Source organism: Sander lucioperca, chromosome 13 (assembly GCF_008315115.2).
Source record: "Sander lucioperca isolate FBNREF2018 chromosome 13, SLUC_FBN_1.2, whole genome shotgun sequence".
NCBI classification, from domain to species: domain Eukaryota; kingdom Metazoa; phylum Chordata; class Actinopteri; order Perciformes; family Percidae; genus Sander; species Sander lucioperca.
Genome location: NC_050185.1, coordinates 12,265,409 through 12,290,000, shown reverse-complemented (window position 1 = coordinate 12,290,000; position 24,592 = coordinate 12,265,409). Strand labels below are relative to the sequence as shown.

The following is a 24,592-nucleotide window of genomic DNA, read 5'->3' as shown; positions in this document are numbered from 1 at the left end:
ACCATATTCACATTTTCATATTGCAAGCAATCCACCAGACCTGGTGTCACATTTTAGATGCACCACCGTCCGTTTGATGGAATAGAAGACGGAATGAGAGATGACTTTTAAGACCGCACAACTACCTCTTTTTCCCTGCCAACTGCATCTCGCTGTGTGGAGGTGGGGAAAGGGAAACAAGAGTGCCACCCAAATCTCTGAAATCATTTTTTTCCCTCTCAGTTGTTAAGTTTTCAGTTGCGTTAAAGTGAAATGTAAGTGTTGCTGCTACAGGAAAAGGTGGAGAAGCAGCTACTGAATGTAAGCATGTTTGTATACTATTAGACAATAACCCATTTGATAATCATGTGGCTAGTCTCATGCTGTACCTTGATAGGTTTGTAGTTTTTTATGACTATAAAAGTAAATTTAACACCACATTACATTATACAGGGGGGTTTCTTTTCTTCATTTGCAATAAGGCATACGATCTCCTTTTCCCTAGGAGTAGAAGCTGTTCAACGTGTAGCTTTATTGCATTGCTGTGCTCAGTGATGTACTCTTCAGTTAAGTTGTCTTGTCATTGCTCTGTTTGCTAGAACTCCACTCGGACCACTTCAGAGAGATGCCCTTGTATTGTTTCCATGCAACTTGTCACCTTGTCAACCATGTTCTGAGCACATCAGCCAGACCGTAGGAGTCTTGTGATCTTTTTGTCAACGCCAATTCCATTGCTGGCTCATTGTCTTTTTTGCTCTCAGGCTCTTCCTGTGTTCCTGTTATCACAATATGTTGCATTAGGCCACTGTAGCTGTAAGCAAATGATGTAAGCAAAAAATGTAATGAAACTTTTAAATGTCTGTGTAATGCAGTTTGTACAAAAATATGTCCAAGAATAATGGGCTGCAATCATTTTTTATTTGCAGTACGTGCATTTTTGGGGGGATTTCTGACGTTTTTGTGATTGTTCTTCCTGTCTCCTATGAGTAAGCAGTTATTTTGAAGCATGGCCTACGAATTGACACAATTAAAACTTTCTTCATTATTCCCTCACATATAGTAGCTTGCTAACTTTTAACCGACCAGTGATCTACTATATCTCAGGTATCACACTACTGTAAATTCATTTCATATTCAGTGCTCTTGTCAAAAAGGTTAGGTGTGTGCATATCTATGGGTGTGTGTAAGATAGACTTGAAAAACTGTGAACCTATCCTTTACCATGGGTGTCAAAATTATTTTCCAAGAAATTCCACAATGCAAGTTCTTGGATATTTTGCTCCAGAAACCATGTCATTGGTCTTTCAGATGTTCAAAACCTGAAATAGATGAGATTAATGAAGTTTATATCAATGCATGGCTAAGCATGACGAGGCACCAAAGCTATACTCATTAATCTTTTAAGACCCTTCCACTGTCATCCCAGGGAAAAGCCAAGTTGACTTCAGCTTCCTGAACTGTCACTGGTGGAGGGATGTTTTTAAGCGTTTTACTGACATGAAAGGATGGGGTGGCACCCTTGTTTCTTCATTACTTCTTTTTTAATCCTCCAACTTCTCTTTCTCCCAGCCCTTCTTTACATCCAAATAGGTGGGAAAAAGCAGCTTTAAAAAAGGAAAAAAAAAAAAATAGGATCCATAACATAGCATTTATGTTATTTGTCTTTTCCATTGTAGTTAACAATGTATTTTCCGGTGCTTGTTGTGGGAAGAAAAAGCCATAAAATGGAGGCGGCTGTGAGAGGAAAATGGTCTAAAGTGTAAACTTGAGAAATTGCTGCACTCTGAACTAATCACAGGTCTTGCTTTTTCCACGTATCTACAGTATCTGACAGAATTTGTTCAAGTTAGAAGCTTAAAACAAAAGCTTTTATCTGTACCGCAACCATGTATACCAAGTGATGATTCCTCTCTAATTGAATTAGTACTATTATGTTACTACTAATCTAAGCAGGGGCGTAGCACAAAATTCTGGGCCCTGTAGAAAGGCATTTTCTATGGGCCCCTCCCCGCATCCACAGCTATTCATTCTAGTATCTTTCTGGGTACTCAGTCTCCCCCCCCAGTCCGACACCCCTGAATGAAGATATAATGTATTCCAATGTTCAAGAATAGTTTTTTCTTATTAGGCCCCAAAGATAAAAGCCTTTTATCTTCATCATCTATCATTTTAAGTCCCCCTATTTCATAGCTTCTGACAGTATGCCCTCTAAGAGATAAGCAGTATGTATTATAATGTATCGTTTGATGTGAGGTTTTACATATTCAGTTCATCCACATTTTGTTAAAGGTGTGAACAATGTACTGTGATAAACTGCTGAAAAACCAGGACATGCCTAACCTTTGTGTATAAAGTACACTTAATGATGCTGTCCTCGATATCTAGCACATTAATATATAGCAGCAAACAAATATTTGCTACGTAAAGATATGCTAGTAATGGCGTCCTAAGCAGAGAATAAAGTCACACTCCTTCTGTGTGTCTTAATCCGAGTTTCTCTGGTCTTTGTTTGGCCATGTGTGCATGTTAGTGCCTTGTGCGCTGGTATCCAGTGTTAGCGTCAGTATTGACAAGTTGGGGAACAGTCTGTGAGAGCCGTGTGGAGGCAATCCCAGACCACTTTTTTCAGTATTTTGTGTACAGTACATTTTAGATCTCAGGCACGGTTTTGTGTTGTTGAGTTGTGATAGCATCATATCGAATTAAACTGACATTTGTAAATCATTAAACTCATAAAAGCTTTTTAAACACAGTTAATTATGTAAGAACTGTTTTTTTATCAATGTATCTGAAGAATTATCTTAATTTTAACTCACTTTAGTCATTTTAAAAGTAATTATTAAAATAAAAAAAAAGGAATACACATAAAAGCCAAAATAAACCCACAGTTGGCATCAGTAATAGGCAATTGACAGACTAATAGATTGTGAAATATTCTGATGTTTAATAAATTCTTTTTTCATTTGTCAGTGCTGAGCTGCATAGACCTTTTTCACGGCAGACATGTTGACATGTCATAGCAGGAAAAGCACAGGTGTATTCAAAACCATTAATGATGGCTGCATTCCACTTAGGAGAGGCCCTGGTGTTGTACATTCTGACTCACTGAAATAGCTTACTGGGACACTTGATGGAATTGAGCCATTGTTAAGGTTATCAATTTCAGCTATGCTTTTCCTACTATGACAAGTCAAAATGTCTGCTGTGAAAAAGGTCCATTAATGCTTTCAGACATGATTATCTTTAAGCACACCACTGATTCAGCTAGGGATTCGGTCTCCAGGTTCTCTGGTGGGTTAGGGAGGAGCAAAACGTATTACAGTATGTGGGGTGGCTGGGTTGGCTCAGTTGGTAGAACAGGCGCACATTTACATAGAGGTTTATGCCTTGACGCAGAGGTCCAGGGCTCGAGTCCGACCTGTGCCGATTTCCTGCATGCCCCCCCCCCCTTTCTCACCTAGCTGTCCTGTCCATTAAAGGTGGAAAAGCCCAAAAAAAAAATCTTTAAAAAAAACGTATTATGTGGGATACTGTAGCTGTTGTCTTTTTTGTTTCGTTTCGGCAGCCACCAACACTCCTTTGTGGTTTGGACAACCCACTCTCTCCTCGCTGCCTGTCCGACTTACCACCTGACAGGGTAAATGTGCCAGTTCATTGCCTGTGCTGTGTGCCAGTGTGATTGTGACCGCTGTTTAGGCTGTGCCAGTTTTTTAGCGTTGTGTGGTAGTGTTCAGAAATTCCTACTAGACGTGGTCCATGATTATCTCCTTGTAAAATGTAGCTTATTACTGATCCCATCCTCTCATCATCAGTTTATATTATCAAGATGTGTATACAATAGACCTCAAGCATGTGTGGCGTAGATCATAGTTGTTTCCTTACCTCATGTGGTAGCAGAAACCTTCATGTCTTTGTGCTCATTTTGTCTCTGTTTTTGATGTATTCTCATTGGTCTTCCTACCTGTTCGGCAGTTCTTGTACAGCATGTGAAAGGAATGACAAGTAGATTCCAACTGACCTTCTCTTAATGTTTCTCCATCATATACCCCAAATGTCTTTGGCCTTAACGTTAGTCTTGAAAAGAGATTGCAGTTGTTAAATGGTTGAAGTTAGTGGTGTGTTCAAGTGCAAAGAAGTGAGGTGACACAAAACGTTTGATCAGTCAGCCTTTGTCGGCCTTGAGTTAGGCTCGGAGCATCGGAGCCCTAAAGTGAAGTTTCTTTGACAAGAAAAGTGAAGGAAAGTTGGGAGGGTGGTGGGGGGGTGGGGGGTGTATTAGACATGTTTCCCTTTTGATTGCTGCTGTTGTTAATCTCATGGCTGCTGTTGTTAATCTCATGGCTGAATGATAGAGGTCAGCATTTAGGTAGAAATAACATACATCATTAACCTGGCACAGATTATTCATTCAGCCATAAGTGGAACCTTATTCTGTGTGTCTAGGTGTGTCCTGATGTAACGACTATATTTAACATCAAATCTCCGCAATCTGTTTTTTAATTGTATTCAAATAAAAAGGATCTTGCACATTTCTCCTTCTCAGTATCACACTTATTATTAGCATTTTGATCGTGATCCTTGTCAGAATCTTTAAATAAATAATAAATCACTGACATTTTTTCATCAGATGTGTCATGGTGTGCTACCTATAAAAGAAAATAGCCTTTATGTAACAGAATGTACAAACCTTGCATTGATAGTAGAACATAGTGATATGTACATATGTTAGCCTACATAAAGACTACTCGGACATATTACAGACATACATAACATGTGATTACTCTTAAAATAGAGTCACATTGAAAGGTTGGAAGTACAGTGAGTCTGTGAAAAAAAAATAGCTTCTCAGCATTGAGGACATTCCTTAGTTCTTTATTGTTGGCATACATGTCCACCTGCACCTGAAAAGAATATTAAATGTGCACATCTTCACATTTATACTGTTTTTGTGTGAGGAAAAAAGAGATGATTATTTTCAACTGAAGTGAAATAAATTTTGCATATCAGATTATCAGCCTGAATCTGCCACATAAGCAAACAAATTAATTTCATTTTTCCAATCATTCCTCTACCATCTTAAAGCTATGTTTTATTTATATATGTTGAATAGCATCCTCTCAAAGCACAGGGGACATTTCCTTGCTAATTATAAAACCACTCTGCTAACCACAAAAAAACCTAAGCGTTCATCCACACAAGGACTTTAGAATTGCTTCATTATATAAGTAGTCCACCCAAAAACCATTAGTCTATTACATCTGACAAGCACTGCCTGCTCATGGGCCTGTTTGAAGACACAAATTTACTGTTATGCTGAGACGCGCATTTTTTGTAAAAGAATATTGTATCAAAACCGGGCCAATCTACATTTGAAAATGAGCGCCTTTGTGACTATTCTGTCATCTCTATAAATTGCATAAAGAATAGTTGTAATATTTTTAGGCTCAGTTTTTATTCAGTGTGTGAAATGCAGATCTTTGTGGGCCATTGTGTTGCATAGCCCTTCTGTCCATGTGCATCACCTCTTACTAAAAACAGGGCAGGTTAAGGCACCTTTCTTACACAAACCCCCATTATTATCAGTCACAAGTCCTCAAGTTCCTTTTGGTGTTACATTAACGTTATTACCTTACTTAAAGAATACCAACCTGCCTCAACTCAATGACTCTCATTTCTAGAAATACTGTAAGATGTTTTATAGTCTTTTGTTTAACAAGACCAGCAGTTACTTTTATAGAGGCAGCACTTTCACTTTTGAAATGCAGGAGCTTGGCATCAAATTCAAAGCAGTGCAATCAACATTATTTGCTTATCCTATAACCTTTAGAGACAGATGTGCTGTTTGATAACAGATGATAAAGGCTTGATGATAAATGTTTTTTGTTGATTCACAGTCAGACTGTGAGATGATTTTTTTTTTTTTACCCAATTGAGCCTCATTCTTTAATGTCAGTTTTGTCAGCGCAAAATGTACCCATTTGCAGAGAGTATTCCCCTTGGGAGTCTGAGTCACACTTTCCACATTCACTCTCTCTGTGGAGCTGTTAAGGACTTTACGTTACATTTTAGTTTGACTGGCCTAGAGCACAGGGATATCATAAGAATTGGACTATACAGATGAGAAATGCTAATATATCACGTTCCCACAGAGCAGATTCTCTTCCTTGGTAGAAGGCTGTTAAAGGCTCAACCGAGTTCTGCTATAGTGTAGAATCTCTGCATTATAAAATCAATTACACATTTTGAAACCAAACTTTCATTAAATTTAATCATCATTAGCAGCGTTTTGTCTCCTAAGTTGTTGTTTTTCTGAGTGCTGAAAACGTGTCATGTCTTGCGGTTTTGTATTTCAGTCACAGCTTTTCTGAAAACTAATGATATTTTCAATGCTGTGCAGTCCATTTAAAATAGTTTGATTTGATTTCATGTCCTTATTTAACACATAGCTGTGTGTGAGCAAGCTTCCGCACCCATCAGTGTCCCGCTTGAGTCAAAACACTGATTAAAGACACAGCATTATGATCCACTTTAATGTCTTGGTTCTAAAGCCTTGCTGGTGTCCTATAGGCCGCAATGCTCATTATAGCCTGCAATACAGAAGTGTTGCAGCAAACATGAAAAAATGCAAAAGCGGGTCCTGTCTATGCTGCAAGATGGAAGGTCATTCAATTTGAATGGCTTATCTGTTTGCAAAGTATTCATGCCAATTTTATGACAATATGTCTATAACATTTATGAGATACAGTAGGCCTATATCTTGTGTTTAAAGTTGCCATATTGGCCCGAGGGTGGCACTTCAAGGACAATGGTTCATCATCCAAGGAGCATTGATGTGTTCATTGTATTTTGTGGGAAATTGCACTTTAGATTTTGATATTTATTGTGTTCAAGTGGTAATTAGTAAATGGCTGCATTTAATATACCGCTTTTATCCAAAGGGCTCACACACTCACTCACACACTGATGGCCGTGAATATACAGCCAGATTTTAAGACACTCTGGCCAGTTGTTGACATATCTTGCTGTTGAATATGACTGACCAAGTAACATCACCATCCCTCGCCCCCGCTGGCGGTGTGGCAAATGTGGTTTGGGTTGTATAAACAACAACAGCAGCACGTGTGTTGCTTTTAGGTAATCCATGGACACAACTAAGGAATTCAGTTGGTTCATAGTGGCTATAAATAAAATGATACACTCAGGATTTTACAACACATTTTTTATTGTTTTAGAAATAAAGTTTGCGTGTTTATACTTCATCAGCTTAGACTTTGTTTGCATACACATGCATAAGCACAACATAACTGCTAATATAAAACAGTTACTGTAGTTTTATTAAGTGCCTTGGGTATTTCAAATTTTACAAGCTACACATATCAGTTCTAAATGATAATATGGCTGATAAAAGTCACATTCATTGCTGATGTTATGGAGAAAAATGTTTAGTAGCTAATGTTATCTAATCCATCCTGAGCTCCAGTTTCCAAGATGTTCCAGATATCGAAGAGAATTGCTCTGATGTTATGTACATTTCTTCTTCTTTTTAACTAGGAAGACCGCTTATTTTCATGAAATTTGGAAGCAGCTAGTCATGTTTAAGACCCAGTGAGTGGCCTTAGTTGGGCGGGAGTTAAGTTCCTTGTCCAAAGGCACTTATGAAGGTATGGATCATGCCTTGTACACTCCCCCTGCCGCAATCTTTCCAGCTGCTCCAAGCTTGCAGATCTGCAACTTGTGGTGGCAATTTGTCTAACAATGAGGCTACCACCACCCAATATGTATTTAAGTAGTGTCACTTTGAGAATTTCTCTGCCCTACTTTCCATAAGCTAAAATTAGATGGAAACGTGTTTTTGCTACCCTTTTTGAAGTAAAAACGTATCTTCTTTTTCCTAACAGATCCCTCGTGGAGGACGACGACGCTCACATGAAAGTTGCTCTGGGTTATGGTGATATGGGCATCTCTGCTCACCTTCAGGCATCAAAGACTGGAAACACTCGATTTTTCACAAGCAACACACACAGTTCAGTGGTTCTTCAGGTAAGAGTTCAGACATGTAGTGTCTTATGAAGCATGTTAAGTCAATTATCATCATTGTCTAATAATAATGTTTCCATAAAGTGAAGTAGAGTAATTCAATTTCAATTAAGTAGATAATTGATTATTGTGCATTCTGTAATATATAAAATAGATGTATGACAATACAATGTTTAAAGAAAAATTGTTTAATATAAGTTATGGATCTCATTTACATAGGAAGATAATGTATTACAGTATACATTTCCAATCTGCAGTTGGTGGCTGCTTTTGCATGTCACAAACAATTTTGGATATGTTAAAATCAACCTCAAGTTGTTGTAGTGGATATTGGCATTGAGCTGTTTGCTGCTGTCCCAACAATGGCTGCCCTTCGTCACCAGCTCTCATTGAAACGAATGGCTGTACATTATTCTCTTGGTGTCAGAGCACAGTTAGAGAATTAGAATGATTATTCAAGGCCATCTAATCTTACACCCTGTAGCCCACTCACTTAGTCTCAGTTAGCTGGTACATTTGAGAGTTTGAGTTGTTGTAATATGTTAATAGCATGTATTGTATTTCTTTTTTTATGCTTGCCTGCTATTAGTGCTAACTGTTATGATTGGCTCGTATAGTAAGTCATGGCAAATAATGGGACGGAGATGAAGCATGTGTTTAACTTAACCATTTTTGCCCCACTTAATGCAAAAAGCATAAGATGTAGTAGTCAATTATATCAGGTATGCAGATTAGTGATTATGTTTGTGGGGGAAAAAGGTGTAGACAGCCTCAGGTACGCAGCAGCCAAGCAATTATACAGTGGACACAAAATATGACTCTCCAAAGAGTCACTGCAGTTGACTGCATTATGTAAATTAACAGTGCTGATATACATGTCATTGATTAAAGGATAAGGATGGGATTATTTGTTTGAAATATCAACAGTTTCCCCCGAAGAGACGGAATTAATCTGTGTAGCCGAAGTCCGATATTCTGCAGATAATGCCTCCGTGCTGTACAACTTCCCACTATGTTGCTATGCCTACATGGGGATAATATTCTGTAGCTCTAAACATATAATTCTCAACCAGTTAGGTGCAAGACAGCAACAAATCAAGCAGGCCACAATCAGACAGACAGCTCAAGTACCATACCATGCTGTGGTCCACTTCTCTGGAATAAAACCACTGCGTAGTGCAGGTCCTTTAAGCTTGGCTGAGTAACACTCATCCCTCACCTTTCCCCGTCTCCTCTTAGGGATTTGACCAGCTGAGGATAGAAGGTTTACTATGTGACGTCACACTGGTGGCTGGGGACGGCGATGAAGCTTTCCCTGTACACCGCGCCATGATGGCCTCCTCCTCCGACTATTTCAAAGCCATGTTCACAGGTGGGTCTGCAAAGCCTCGTACTGACCAGGGCATTTGTTCAACAGTTTGGTTAGCCACTTTACTGGTACCAGACCAGTTACGCTGATTTGTGCGGGATCTGCTCCTTGACGCTATGCCGCATGCATTTGATTGCGTTGTATCTTCTTTGCTCCTGCACTGTATTTTCTGGTAAACCATTTTTTATTCGTGAACATTTCCATGCTTCAAGACGGGCGCTGTCATTTTGCCTCCTGAGAGATTACTCAAATTGACCTTGTGCACATGTCCCTCCAGTATTGTGTGTATATTCATAACAGTGTCCATGTTATAAAACCACCATAAAACCCTCATTGTTATGCATTCATGTTCATGGTCATTTGTACTTATGACCATGACTCTGCACACTGTATGCAGAGGTAGATGGACCTTGAGTACATTTAAACACATACAGTGTGTGAATGGTATTTTGAGGATTAACAGATAAACAGTCGTATCTAGAAATGAGGTACATTTCTACAAACATTTGCTGGATGCAAAAAGGTAATTAGACTGAAAAGACCAGGTGTTGTATGGCCTTTTGTGGTTAAACCCAAGGAAACCTAGTTACACAGATGTTAGTAAAAGTTACCTTACTGTTTGATTGGACCTGAGACCTGTAGCCTGTTTAAATTAAGGTGTTTATTTTTCATGACTCAATCTTTGATTCGTAATTTTAGCACCCTTGGCATTACTGAGCAATGAAAGGGAATTTTCAGCGGAGCTACTTTGGATGTCATATCAAGACAGTCGTGAAATTAAGTTTGGAGATTTGTCATTTAAAGTATATGATAAAGATGAAGGTTCTGCGATGAGAATAGAAGAAGAGTAAGGGGAAATTGTACTGTGGGATAGCTCATTAGTGATAAGGAAGCTGTGAACACAGATGCTGAGTAATTGGATTCTCTCTAAGACCTTCAATCCTTTCTTTGAACATAAGTCCTTTGACACTGAAAACATTTCATTGTCATTGACGCACAATGGCATAGGAATCTAAATGAAATAATGCAATTTTTATTTTCAGCTTAAATTAATTTGTTCAGTTATATGCGCTTTATTCTTCAAGTTCTTTGAAAAATCAAATAGATTTGGCTGCTCACAGACCTGTTAGTCTGTATGTATAAGTTGAACCATGTCTACTTTTTCTTATCCCCCACTCTCACCGTGATGCAGGTGGAATGAAAGAACAGGATTTAATGTGCATCAAGCTTCATGGAGTTAACCGAATAGGCCTGAAGAAGATCATTGACTTTATCTACACGGCCAAGTTGTCACTCAACATGGAGAATCTGCAAGACACACTTGAGGCAGCCAGCTTTTTACAAATCCTTCCTGTGCTGGACTTCTGCAAGGTTTTTCTTATATCTGGGGTAAGGAGGCAGACACACAAGCCACAGCTACACATTACTGCACAGCACACAGCTTTCCTCGAGTGTTGGCCAGTTGTACATTTGTTGTTGAATATGTAAGGTCGTTGGATGAAATAACTGAATATTGGGATTTCAAAAGCTTTTTGAAAGCTGTGGGTTATTTCCCAAAATATTTTGGCAAGCACATACAGTACTGTACATAAAAGCACCTTTCAAGAAGGATTAGAAGAAGTAGAAATTGTCAGTCAGAAGAAATAATCAAGACAAAAAAGAAGAGGAGAGCTACGTTAAGGTGGACAAATTCTGGTAGGCTACACTTACATTAGATCATCTTGCTGATGACTAGTAACTAGTTACTCCATGTTCATGGTCTGCCTCACAAAGCTTGCTATATAAAGCCCAGAACCCCCTAACATTCTAAAAAAAGAGCTGTTTCAGGTTTTCAGTGCACTTATTCAACCAACTTGACAATTCTGCTTGGCTAGAAAGGCACCAGGTATAATGTTTAAGATGTTATGATAGAAAATAACATATATAAAAACAATAAAAGCAGTCAGTGTGTATAAACATTTCCTTTTATATAGAAAATGTATATAAAGTTGGCAGGATTACTCATATTAATGTACATGAACTTTGGTGTGTTCTGAAGGTATGAGCTTATTCTTACTTTTGAATACACTGCTAAAATGTAACTAAATCTAATGAGCACATGTTGACACCTTAAAATTGCTTACTTATTTTGCCAACAGTCTTAAAAACTGAAAGGTATTACGTTTAAAGTGCTGGAAAACAGAGAAAACAGCAAATCCTCTTGCTCACTACTTATGTTCTGTGTTATAGGTGTAGACGGTATGTTCATTTGCCTCTGATTGCAGCATCCCTCATTGCTAAATGACTGATATTTTGTAATTAGAAGTCATCCTGTCTAAGGAAACAAGTGTATCTATACAAGTTAGGAAGATCCAGTCATTCATGTCTAAAGATGTGTTGTCAGTCTTGGAAGCAGCTTTCTGAAATTTTGATTTCTTCTTCCCTGCAGGTTTCTCTTGACAACTGTGTCGAGGTGGGGCGCATCGCCAACGCGTATAACCTCACAGAGGTGGACAAATATGTCAACAACTTCATCCTGAAAAACTTCCCCTCACTGCTGGGCACAGGAGAGTTTGTCAAGCTACCATTTGAACGGTTGGCTTTTGTACTGTCCAGCAACAGCTTGAAACACTGCACTGAGTTGGACCTGTTCAAGGCTGCTTGCCGCTGGTTACGTTATGAAGACGGTCGTATGGACTTTGCCCCAAAGCTCATGAAGAACATCCGCTTTCCCCTCATGAACCCACAGGAACTCATCAATCACGTGCAGACAGTGGACTTTATGCGCACGGACAACACCTGTGTCAACCTTCTCCTGGAGGCCAGCAACTACCAAATGATGCCCTACATGCAGCCAGTTATGCAGTCAGAACGGACAGCCATCCGCTCAGACAGTGCCCACCTGGTCACCCTGGGTGGTGTTCTGCGCCAGCAGCTAGTTGTGAGTAAGGAGCTGCGTCTTTTTGATGAGAAGGCTCATGAGTGGAAGGCGCTGGCACCCATGGATGCACCCCGCTACCAACACGGCATTGCTGTCATCGGTAACTTTCTCTATGTGGTGGGTGGCCAAAGCAACTACGACACCAAAGGCAAGACAGCAGTGGACACCGTGTTCCGGTACGACCCTCGCTACAACAAGTGGATGCAGGTGGCATGCCTTAATGAGAAACGTACCTTCTTCCACCTCAGTGCACTCAAGGGACACCTCTACGCTGTCGGTGGAAGGAACGCTGCCGGGGAGCTTGGTGAGTTTATTTCCCTGCTTGTTTGTTTTTATGTTTCCTTTTAAGCAACAGCAGACAACTTTAATTAATATTGTATGATATTATACACTTATACAAATATCAAGGAGCAGTAGGAGAAATGTGCAGTTTATTAAGGCTGCAAGCATACTGACACTGGTAATCAAGTGGTTGTGCCTACACATCATTTGCTTGTTTCAACATGTCGCTTGCATAATCTGTGTAATTTCCTACAATTTAGAGGATGTGCACATTATCATAAACACTTTTACGATCCAATGTAATCCATTACAGAAGCATTTTAACACATGCCAAATCCTTTGTAACGTTGCATTTTTGAGGCTGTATTTCAGTGAGGTGTTATTGGGGGTGTCAATATATTATATTGCACGTTTTTATATTTTTTCACTTTTATAATAAAAAAGCCACAGTCTACACCCTTAAATATTTTTGTTGAGTTGAACACTTTACTGATACAGTCTCAACAAATATTCAAGATTAAAGTTACACATAACATGTAGGTTTTACTTCAAGGCAGTATCAGATACCATTGAATTGTAGGTCAGGGCCGTTGGGGACACAAACCGTACTGGCAGAGAGGAAGTGAAAAGTTTCATACAATTTGTCAGTGATTATAAAGGGGTCGTATTAGATCATCATGAGTCAGTAATCTGGTGCTTTTCATAGTTTTTAAACATCATTTTGTGACATTTGGACTCACAATTCACCCATCTGGTAGGATCACTTCAACGGGGGTGATATATTTATATCTGTTCGTTGTAGTTTGGTTGCTGAGTAACTAATCTGGAATCTCTGCACCCGCAACTGTGGACCACAGAGAGGTGCCACCCAATACTTAAATTCAGCTCTGTAACTGCAGTGGAGAGAGGGAGAGGCCACTGTGTGAGCGGTCTTCTCTTCTGGGTTATAATTAGACCAAAAAGAACACGGCCCCGGTTCACTACACGACTGCCTTTTCTGCTTTACGTTCCACTGCCCGTTCACTGCATGTGGTTTAGCCTTGATGTTTTTCTGGATGTGCCCAGTCCCTGCATTATATTTGTTTACTCTGGGTAGGTCATACGGGTGTGGTATTATTGTTTAACGTCTGAAATGCCCAGGTTATAAAAGAAAAGCTTAACAACGTCAAGATGGATATTTACAAGAGGAACCTTTCCATTTTAACCGGTATACTTTGCATATTTTTTTGTTACGTAGCCAGACTTCATTCCCCATTAGGCTGTGTGTGCTTATTCTCTATTATTATCTTTTCAAATGACAAAAATGTATTTGACAAATCTCTGTTTTACCCAATTATAAGGCCTTTTATAGGTCTTTAATAAATACAACATGGTTTACCTCAGTCACACAAAAACATTTTCTTATAAAGTGTCACATGATCATTTGATAATATTTAATTGATAATAATTGTCAAAAGCAGCACGGATGACTTACAGTAACGTTCGATCCCATTACGGGGTCCCGACCCCACATGTTGGAATCACTGCTGTAGGTCAGCTACATAGTGATTTATAACCAGATGTCACCAGCTACCAGATTGACCCTTGGTGTGTCCTATTAGGTTTTGGTGAACAGCCTGCAGAAGAGAAAAATCATGCTAATTAGGAATAGGACCTTTTCAGTTGATCATAGGAAAATCTAAGAGTAAAGTAAAAAAGCAATTTTTTCAAGTTAAATTAGCCTCTGGTGTCGGTAGGTGAATCAGCAACATTCAGTGTTAATGCTCATGTTAAATAAAATAATTGTTTAATTACAAGATTTTTTTTTTTTTTTAATAACAAGCATTCCTTTTTGAGTCCGACCCTGCTCTGCATTCATATAATTTCACTGCGCTTAGTACAAGTATTGTCTTCTAATATGTCTGTTCTGCTTCCACTGAGCAGCTGCAATATTTTGTGCACTGCTCAAGGTCGCCATGATGATGGTTGTTGAGCAAGCAGAGTAAGGCATTCACTCATTTCCCCCGCTGACATTTCCCCAGGTGGCTCACACTGCTTTGTGGCCTGGAGCTTACTGCTGTATTTTGGAACCAGTATGAATATTTTTCAAGTCACTGAATTAACCAAAGCCTTTCAAATATTCTTGGTGTTCAGCTGAGACCACTTATTGTCTCTGACTTTTTCTTTTAGCTGCACTCTGTGAAACAAGATATCATTTTGATTACAATATCTCTACCCCTGTTTACGAAAAAATAAAAAATACAGTAACTCTTTATCCTGTTAAATGCAGATGAGACTTCCCCGAGCTGGGAAGATAATAAGAAGATCACTTATCTATGGCCCATGGTGTTGTGGTAAAATGTACACCTGTGCTTCCCCTTATGTTTGACGATGGCGTTTGAGGCTAAAAAATGCAAAGCACACACTCTTGTTGTAATGTAAATTATAAGGCCGGCTACACACTGGGTGCGTGGCGTGAGCGTGTCCGTTTTTATTTCAGCTCCCATGTTAACAGGTTAGAGCTTGCACACTGCCTGCGTGACGCGCACGTCTCAGGCGCAGCATGAGCTGCGCCGAAAAAGCGCGCATGCTAGAAATAGGACCGATGCCAATTTTTCACGCGACACGCAAGCGTGTTGGAAGCATTTCCAGGCAAAATAGAATACAACAAGATGTTTGTCATTTTGACACAAATAGTCTAAAAAGTTTTGTAAGTAGTTTGAAAAATAGTTTGAAAGTCTCTAGCTTTTGACATAAATGCAGATATAAATGTAATTTAAAAAAATAATAAATAATTATCGATTTTCAAATATTGCAGCTGTCAATACAGAACGAAATATTCTGTAGCCTATTTTGCCGTCAATACTGCAGACGTCTTTGCTGTAATCAAATCAGTATATATTTATGTTTAACATGAAGTATACTGCTGCTTAAGTGCAGTAAATCAATGGGAAACATACATGTGTACAGACAAGGCTAGCAGCAGCAGCTCTGCGTCAGACACGTTTCTGGTATGCAAAGACATAGAAAACGCCACGCAACTGACACGCAACAGAAACGCCACGCTCACGCCACGCAGTCAGTGTGTAGCCGGCCTAACACTTCATTGAGGCTAACATCTTCGAGGGGAAGATCCCTTGATACCTAAGTCTACATCACTCCTGCTGGTAGTCAAACTTACTCTGCACCCAATCACAACCATTTTCCAAGCACACAGTGAGCACACAAGTTGACTGCTGCTTGTTAAGAGGTCACTCACCTACAAGCGTCACTCATGAATCCCAGTGTCCCAATTCCAGTTTCGCACAGATATTGTAAAACCATCCTCAGAGGTCTTAATATAAAGGATCTTACAATCTACCCATTTCCTGTGCAGTTAGTGCATTCAGTGCTGGTGGGGTTGTAGGGATGTGTACTGTTAAATCTGTGTTTTAGCTCCCACGCTGAGACCCTCCAAGGCCTCATTTGCTGCTGTTTGTCCTCCTTAGTCTTCTTAGTTGTGTCTTGACCTACTTTCTACTAATATGTTCTTTTTTTCCTTGTCTTTTTCTTCAAGCTACTGTGGAGTGCTACAATCCAAGGACAAATGAATGGACGTATGTTGCCAAAATGAATGAACCACATTATGGCCACGCTGGGACGGTGTATGGTGGTTATATGTATATTTCAGGTAAATGAGTTCATTTGTAATGTTGTGTGAATGTGTAGTGAGTTTAAACATAGATTGTATGTCTTCAAGTTATAATTAGAATGAATTTCAGTACATTATATAGTGCACATCTCAAACTTTTCAAACATCTCAAATCTTCTCTGAGCAATTAAGTGTCTTAACAAACTATTTCCGAACAGTTGAACATATACCACACAGATTAACTGCCATGTTAGTTGTGCTGCCAGTGGAAGAATATGGTACACGCACATAGCAGAGCTTGCAAACTGTGGCTTTTTTGTCGACAGCGCGAACGTTGTCAACATAACTCACTGGAAATCCAAAATAATTCCACACTGGTGACTTCAGTGAAAGAGGAGGGGGCTCAAGTTCTGTTGATGGGTCTCCTGCATCTGCAGTTGCCATGCTAACTTTTGACTGGCTGTGGCTAAGTTAGAGGAGGTTGACTGACTCGCAGCACTTCAACACTAGTGTTGACGAACTGACCGAAGAGCCGGTTAATTAACCCGAGTAGTGTCACTGAACCGGGAGAATGAACCGACTCACTCCTGTTTTTTTTACATAATTCGTGCCGGCAGCGCTTCGCTCAAGCTGAGTGCGATCAGTGTATGCTCCGTTGTGTGTGTGTGTGTGTGTGTGTGTGTGTGTGTGTGTGTGTGTGTGTATATATATAGCTGGTCTTCTTCTGCTACTGTGTGTGTGTCGTAATCTAGCTCATTGGCGCCTCCACTGGAGTGGTGGTAGAATCAATCAGGAAATGGACTACCTCGAGTAGGCTACACGTGTGTGTTTTTTCCGATGTTTTTTTTCCGCTTGGCAAGCCGACCGGACGTGACATGGGGGCGTGGCAGTATCGCCGATTCCATTTTTTAATTCGAAATTCGAGATTGTGACTTAATTTCGGTCGGTTTCGATTTAAAATCCAAATTGTGACACCCTTAGTGCGTACGGCAGAGGGTGGACACTGAGGTTACTCTTTAGGTGTCACCTCCATACTTGTTCACTTCATAGGATTGAAAACACAAATCCTGCGTTATGGAGATGAGCCCTAGTTTCTCAGTGTGACTAATCCAGAGCAGTGCTACAAAGGAAAGGGATGGGAGGGGTGGAAGGGAAATTGGGAAGGATGGAGCAAAGTAGAGGAATGAAGCCTGTGTAGGAGGTGCAACACTGAAGAGCCTGTGTTAATCCCTCCTGGCCGTGGGTACTGTCATCGTTCTACAACACATAAACAAACAATGTTCATAACCATCGCTGGAGGTTTCCAGCTGTGTAGATTTGTTTTCAAGTGAAAATCTGAAAACTCACACCACCAAAAGAATAAACATCAGCCATTTGAGTAGTAAAGCAATTACAATTAACAAAGTCAGAATTTCAACCAGTGCATCTGTGAGTCCATAAACTATTTAAAGAGATGGTATATTGGTATTGGGAAAGACTTAAAGCCTCTACAGTCTTGGTGCATTAACATACATTAACATGAACAACATTTACATCTTTGCGCTAGTCACATGCTGTACTTGCAAGCTGGGAGGCTTTGGCAAATGAAAATAAAATATTGAAAACCTCGTTAGCAGTAGTATTAAGCTTATTTACAATGTAAGATGCTATTAGATACACTCCCTGAGTTTCATTACTGTGCACACAACCAGTGAATTTAATTTCATAATCCATAGATTTCATTATTCCTGCAGATCTTTGTTAATATTATACACAAGACATTATCTACCATATGAGTTCCAGTTAGCCCAATATTTGGGGCGCGGGGGTCAACAGCTCCAGCAGGAGATCCCAAACTTCCCTTTCCCGTGCCACAGTAACCAGCTCTGACTGGGGGATCCCGAGACGTTCCCAGGCCGGGGTGGAGATGTAATCTCTCCACTTTGTCCTGGGTCTTCTCCGAGGCCTCCTCCCAGCTGGACATACCTGGAACACCTCCCTAGGGAGGTGCCCAGGGAGCATCCTTACCAGATGCCTGAACCACCTCAGCTGGCTCGGGAGGGTAGGAACATACTGTGTGTGTGTGTGTGTATATGTATATATATATATATATATATATATATATATAAATTGCCTAAGAGTGCATTACAATCTGTACAACATACGACACCCTCTGTCCTTTGACCCTCGCATCGGATAAGGAAAAACTATCCCCAAAAAACAGGGAAACAGGCAAAAAGTGGTAGAAACCTAATGGTAAATCCCACACTTGACATACAGTAATATGTATTTGTATGGTTTGTTTGAGTCTCCTAAAACGGTTTGTCAATTCATTGTTGTTTTTGTTTTGTTTTTTGCATATCACATTGTGCTGCAAGAATTGTCACTGTGTGCAAGCATGTAAAAAAGTTAGCAGTGCACGCAGCCCCTTTTCTAATTTGATTTCACATTAACTAACTGAAAGCCTGGTAATAGGCCAGAAACTAAGAACTAAATTCATACCTGATTACTATCACTGTTTATGCAAACAAAAAGCAAAACTTAAATAACATTTAAATTAGTTAGTATCTCACCTGGGAAGCAAAAGAACTGGGGCATCTTAGGGACCACACAGACCACATGATTTGCAAGACTTATATTACCATGGAGTGTAGATGAAAGGGATATTTTCACTTTTTAAAATAAATAAAGTGAGATGGTGAATAACATAATGGTCATGGACTGAGATAATCTGCCAGTAGCCAGCTGTTTTCAATCTTTTTGCCTCAGGCTCTACTCTGCAGTACATTGTATTTATTGCTTACCCTTTTCGTATTCGAATGGATTTCTTTTGTGTGGTTTTATGTTTGTGTGATGCTCAATAGCAGGCCAATAGCCTGGTAAATTACACAATGACACAATGTCATGCTTTGCACCCGCAGCAGTGTTATAATACCCGTGAGGGCAAATTAATATTTGCATGTTACAGGATAAAGCTGGTGAAGCAGTTTTGTGAATACAGCTGTGGCATATGACACAAGAAAGAAGCATGCATAACGGCTCATGTGAAAACTGTCTGTAATGGACTGTAGTGCTTTTTAATGCAAAAGGTACAGAGCATTACCTAATTAGAGGAATTTTGTTGCACTGAGGCCGCATTGTAGCGTCCACAGTCTCGGGGGGGTTACAGTCTTGCTGTGCAAGGTGACCCATTGCTGAAGTGCAGTTCTGTGTCTGTCTGTCACAGCAGATCAGTCGCGTTCTCCGGCTGTGCTGCTGCACTGTCTGAAGGTATCCTGTCAGCTGGATGAAGCTGACAAATTCACTCAGCCCACAGACCATCACAACTCAAGTGGTGTGGCAGAGTTCAGGCATGAGTACTGAACCAGCACAGAGCCCACTGTCTCTGGTTCAGCGTCTTACCTGAGGGGTCTGTGTAAATCTCCGGTGGTCTTACAGTTCAGACCACTTTTTAGTACTCTACATCTACAACAAGGAAATTACTCCCTAGTAATTTAGTCTTGTGTCTTGACAGCAGACAGTCTCATAGACTAGAGTCGTTGTGATTATTTGAAATCATTTTGCACTGATTTGTAGTCATTATAGCTTGACTACAGTTTTTTGTTTAGGCTGATACACATTAGCTATGTTTCCATCCACTTGTCAATCGAATTATCTGAAGTTCGGTAAAAAAACTCATGCGAATAAAGCTGGTGAAAGTGTGTTTCCATCCAGCGGCTTTAAAGGAACACGCCAACTTATTGGGAATTTAGCTTATTCACCGTAACCCCGAGTTAGACAAGTCCATACATACCCTTCTCATCTCCGTGGGTGCTGTAACGCTGTCTGACGGCCCCAGAGGCAGCAGCCCATCACAGTACATGCAGGTGAATGGTTCCAGCTAGCCGACTGCTCCCAGTAAGTGACAAAATAACGCCAACATGTTCCTATTTACATGTTGTGATTTGTAGAGTCACAGCGTGTACAAAAAACAACGTAACATGAGACATAGCCATCTTCTAACCGTAAACAAACCGGGAACTATATTCTCAGGCGGAAGAATATAGTACTTGGGCGGAATGATTTGCTTTGCAGCAAACCTGTCTGAGAATATAGTTCCCGGTTTGTTTACGGTAATATATATATATTTCTAGATTAACTCTACTTTGGCATTTGTACTGCCATTTCTTGTTACTTATCAGCCAATATATCCGATATATATCTGCAATACGCTAATATTGGCCAATATGTTTCTAACTCCTTCAAACTTGCCATGTGCAGAAAATTCAGGTCAAGTTGATAATGTGACTGATTTGTGAGCAATCCTGCAGGCATTGGCCCGTAGTTTTTGTAGACAAGATGAATTATTATTTTTGTTGTTGCACTGATTCTCCAGGCTGTACACTGTGTAAGCTTCATATATAACATGGTTAGTTTTTTTGCTACCAGGTTAGAGATTGTTAACTTCAGGTTTAAAGTTACAAATGATTTGCAGAGAATTTCCTTAGCGCTAGCTGGGGTTGATGCACAGCCTGAGTAAGGGCTGTCTTATAACGCGACTTGGTGTGGAAACGAACTGTCACGGATGACCTGAAATGACGTCTGAAATTTCAATTTGGTGCTCGCTAACCAGAGTAAATTACTGTCTGTTATAAATGGAGTAGTGAATAAGCGAACGAGAGACACGGCTGAAAACTGTTTGATTGTAAGATATCATATTCCAGGATTTTTAAAGGCTGTGAAATGAACTTGACCGTAAGACTTCAACAGTGTGTTTACTCTTAGTGGAGAAACGTGGGTTACTGAATATATCTTAGATGAATACGGACCATAACTGAAAAGCACTGTCGTTTTTAACTTGATCTGAGAAGTGAAAAGAGGAACACAAATGATTTCAGTTGCATTTATAATCCACACAGAGCTCACTGTATGTTAATGTCGATCCATATGTTCCTGGCCATCCTACAGAAAAAGCGAGCATGTAGCTTGTCTTTAGCAATGTGCATCCTTGAGGGATTTGACTGTACATTTGTTTGTTTCTTCAAAAACAAGCTGTGATTGTTAGTAGTTGTAATTTTTTTCTGGAGTTCAACATCTGGACACTCTATCATTATGGGGTATTTTTGGGAAAATGCTGAGCTCCCTTTTCCTACCTCACCTTTTGTGTCCATTCTCCATCTTCTCTTTGGGTGTGCTGGCACTGATTCAACCAACCACGCAGGTCAATGGTTTTACAAGGGGACTCTACAGCTACTATATCTATGTGGCTGAGCAGGGAAATGATTTTATATGGACTATGTAGCAGACAATACAAACAGTAACCCGCTCTGTCCTGTGCTGTCCATGGAAGGGCAAAAGCTTTTAGCCTGCCTCTCTATGATGGGCTCAATTTGGCTAAACCTTGTCCGCTCTAAGTGTGTCACTAATGGCCCTGATTAGACATTAGGATACCGGGATACTGATCAGACATCATTGTATCAGGGAAAGGCCAAAGCCCTTGAACTGAATCAGAATAGCAGCAGGGCCTCTTGAGAGGAATTATGCGGACCTTACTTCTGCTCCAGCACTGTTCCCTTGTCAGGATTTTAATAGCAGACTTGCACCCGTGGACTACTTGGATAAAGAAAATGGATAGGCGGGCTATCTTTGGGTTTGATCAGTTAAAGAGGTGCAGCATCACAGATCTGAGTCATGGCAGCTGAATAGACAGCTTAGGCCTAAACAATAAACCAAGCACACGATCACTAGGCAGCAGCAAAAGAGGGATTCTGCCTCTATTCAGCATGCTCTGCAAATCTTCTCTGCATTTGCTCCTAGTCACTCTGCCTATGGGGGGAGGGGTGGGCTGGCTTCCACCCAATTGCATGCTGGGATTGTGTTCCTCTTTATTTTAAGCCTTCCCTATAGACATGTCCTGTTTTTTTTCCCTCCCCACTTTCCCTCAGCTTTTTGTGTCCCGCCGTCTACAGTCGGTTTGTGCGTATGTGCATGAATGTTTTGTAATGCTGTTCCTCTTTGTACTGACTGCTCATCATCAGCATTATTTCAAACTGTAGAGAAGAATATTGATGTCACTCTTGCTTGTAAAAATTACGGTTTATCCTGTGTATTGGGTGTCTATAAATGTACAGACATTTTCCTGATTCTCGTTGCAAATGTTCCAGTGTTATGGCTGGCGCTCCACATGGCCTACATAAATAAATGTAGGTTGACATGGGTGAATGAGTCACAGATCAATGGGATTGACAGGTCCACAAATCTTTTTTTACTCCCCCAAATGATCAGGGTGGAGGCTAATTTGCACTCTTTCTTCTTGCTGCAGGGGGAATCACTCATGACACTTTTCAGAAGGAGCTGATGTGCTTCGACCCAGATGCAGATAAATGGACTCAGAAAGCACCAATGACGACTGTGCGCGGCCTCCACTGCATGTGCACAGTGGGCGACCGCCTTTACGTGATCGGGGGCAATCACTTCCGGGGCACCAGCGACTACGACGACGTGCTGAGCTGCGAATACTACTCCCCCGCCCTCGACTTGTGGACTCCTATCGCTGCCATGTTGCGAGGCCAGAGCGACGTGGGCGTGGCCGTGTTTGAGAATAAGATCTATGTGGTGGGCGGTTACTCGTGGAACAATCGCTGTATGGTGGAGATAGTACAGAAGTACGACCCCGAGAAAGACGAATGGCACAAAGTGTTTGACTTACCCGAGTCACTGGGCGGGATCCGAGCCTGCACAATCACAGTTTTTCCCCCTGAGGACATGTCATGCTCGCCCTCCAGAGAGTCGCCCCTCTCAGCACCTTGATGAGTAAAGGGGGGGAGCCCTGTTTTGCTCATACCCCCGTAACCTCCCGCCCACCCGACCCCCTCAACAAACACTCCTTATAGACATTGTTTGCACTTACTCTTTGGACTACATCTGTACTGCATCCCTAAGTATCCCCAAGTCCACCTTCCCTAAAGCTGTGCAGAAACCCCTCCCTAAGTGATTATACCCATGTACCGATACGGTTTGGCAACCTAATTACATGTTAATGTTGCACACTCGGTATATTTTGGCAGGAAATACCTTGACTTGAAAAGTGACTTTGCAAATCAACTTTTCTACCTGATGTCTACAGAGGTTTCTTATGTCTCGTTTCTTTAGGCGTTCTACCTTGAGATGTTGACTACCGCACTGACTCTCTCTTCTAGTCTATGCCAGGTTAGATGCAGGTGACTCCAGAAAGCAGAAGTGTAGGGACGGATGAGCTCCAAAACACAGCCGGTTTTTAACTCAGGGGTTGGCCCAGGCCCCATCTACGTTGCTCTCTCTTACAGTTTCAGTTCTTTCCTGCTATTGCTATGAAACTGTTAACAAAATGGTGTTTTCTAAATTTAATAAACATGGTTTTGAAAGTAAATAAAATGTTGTCATTACTGACTACAGCAGACTCAGGCCGATCCTCAAAAGCAGAAGTTGTTTGAATGTAGTGACTGGAAAAAACATCTTCAAAATGCACATAGCCGTGTAACTCATGCCAAGACTTGACCATGGTTTAGCGTGTTGACGTGTTGACTATTTCCAAAGACTAGAATGTGTGTTTTTGTTGTGATATATTTTTGTTTATGGTGGATAATTAGTAGACTGGTTGGTTTTGATTAACTGTTCAGTATATATAGACACTGTAGTTGGCCGTTGTTGAAGATTCTGCTACAAGATGTGTGGCCTTTACAACTTATATTTCAATGTGCAACCCTGTGTTGTTAAAGGACAAATAAATGAACATTTTAATCTTTAATCAGCTGTGAGAGAGAGAAAAAAATTACAAATTTGACTGCAATAAATGAGCTGTAGAGGTGACGTGGAAGATCAGTCAACCTTTTTGTAGGAATGGTCAGTTTGTCATTAACAGATTAGACGGCAGCGTTATAAAATCCAACTTGCCATTGTAACCAGTAACATTCAGTGCTTTTCAATCCCTACATTCTGTGGTTAAATATTGGCGTCCTCATTGCTCAGAGGCTTCGTCCGTGTAGAAAACTGTTAAAGCACTGAAATGTCTGCCAGTGATGTAAACATTATGCTGCTCGCCAGTATAATCTGGAAACGTGCACTTTTACCACTGTCGCCGCTCCTCCTGGCATCAACACAGAGGGTAATGTCGCCCACAATCTGCCCACCTGCTCCTGGCTGATTAAAACCCTTAATAGCAGCATATGGTGTCCGAGACGTCTGCTCCATGCTGTGACCAGCAACAAAAGATTTGTGTAATCATCAGGTGAGTTTGGTCTGGTGCTTTTTGCTCATTATATTCCATTAATGAGACGGTGCAGTGGTGCCTCTGTTTTCAAATTTGAATGCCTGTTCCTGTGTTGTTCATAGCAACACAACCTCAGCTCATAACCGGTTAGAAGGACTTATTGTTTTGGTGCCTTTCATTGATTCACTT

At 40.5% G+C, this 24,592-nt stretch overlaps 1 protein-coding gene across 4 annotated transcripts in view; it reads left to right on the top strand.

The window, feature by feature from the left end:
- The window catches only part of klhl13 (kelch-like family member 13), a 39,202-nt gene extending 15,639 nt beyond the window's left edge, over window positions 1–23,563 (top strand). For 2 of the 4 annotated variants that reach the window (XM_031320236.2, XM_031320234.2), the window contains 6 exons: window positions 7,878–8,019; window positions 9,256–9,388; window positions 10,578–10,774; window positions 11,814–12,609; window positions 16,123–16,236; window positions 22,478–22,965. In XM_031320236.2, coding sequence (XP_031176096.1) covers window positions 7,878–8,019; window positions 9,256–9,388; window positions 10,578–10,774; window positions 11,814–12,609; window positions 16,123–16,236; window positions 22,478–22,965 — 1,870 coding nt within the window. Of the gene's footprint in view, window positions 1–3,544; window positions 3,617–7,877; window positions 8,020–9,255; window positions 9,389–10,577; window positions 10,775–11,813; window positions 12,610–16,122; window positions 16,237–22,477 lie in introns of all 4 variants that reach the window. The other 2 variants (XM_031320232.1, XM_031320233.2) reach the window with 2 other exon arrangements.
- The last annotated feature ends 1,029 nt before the right edge of the window (window positions 23,564–24,592 follow it).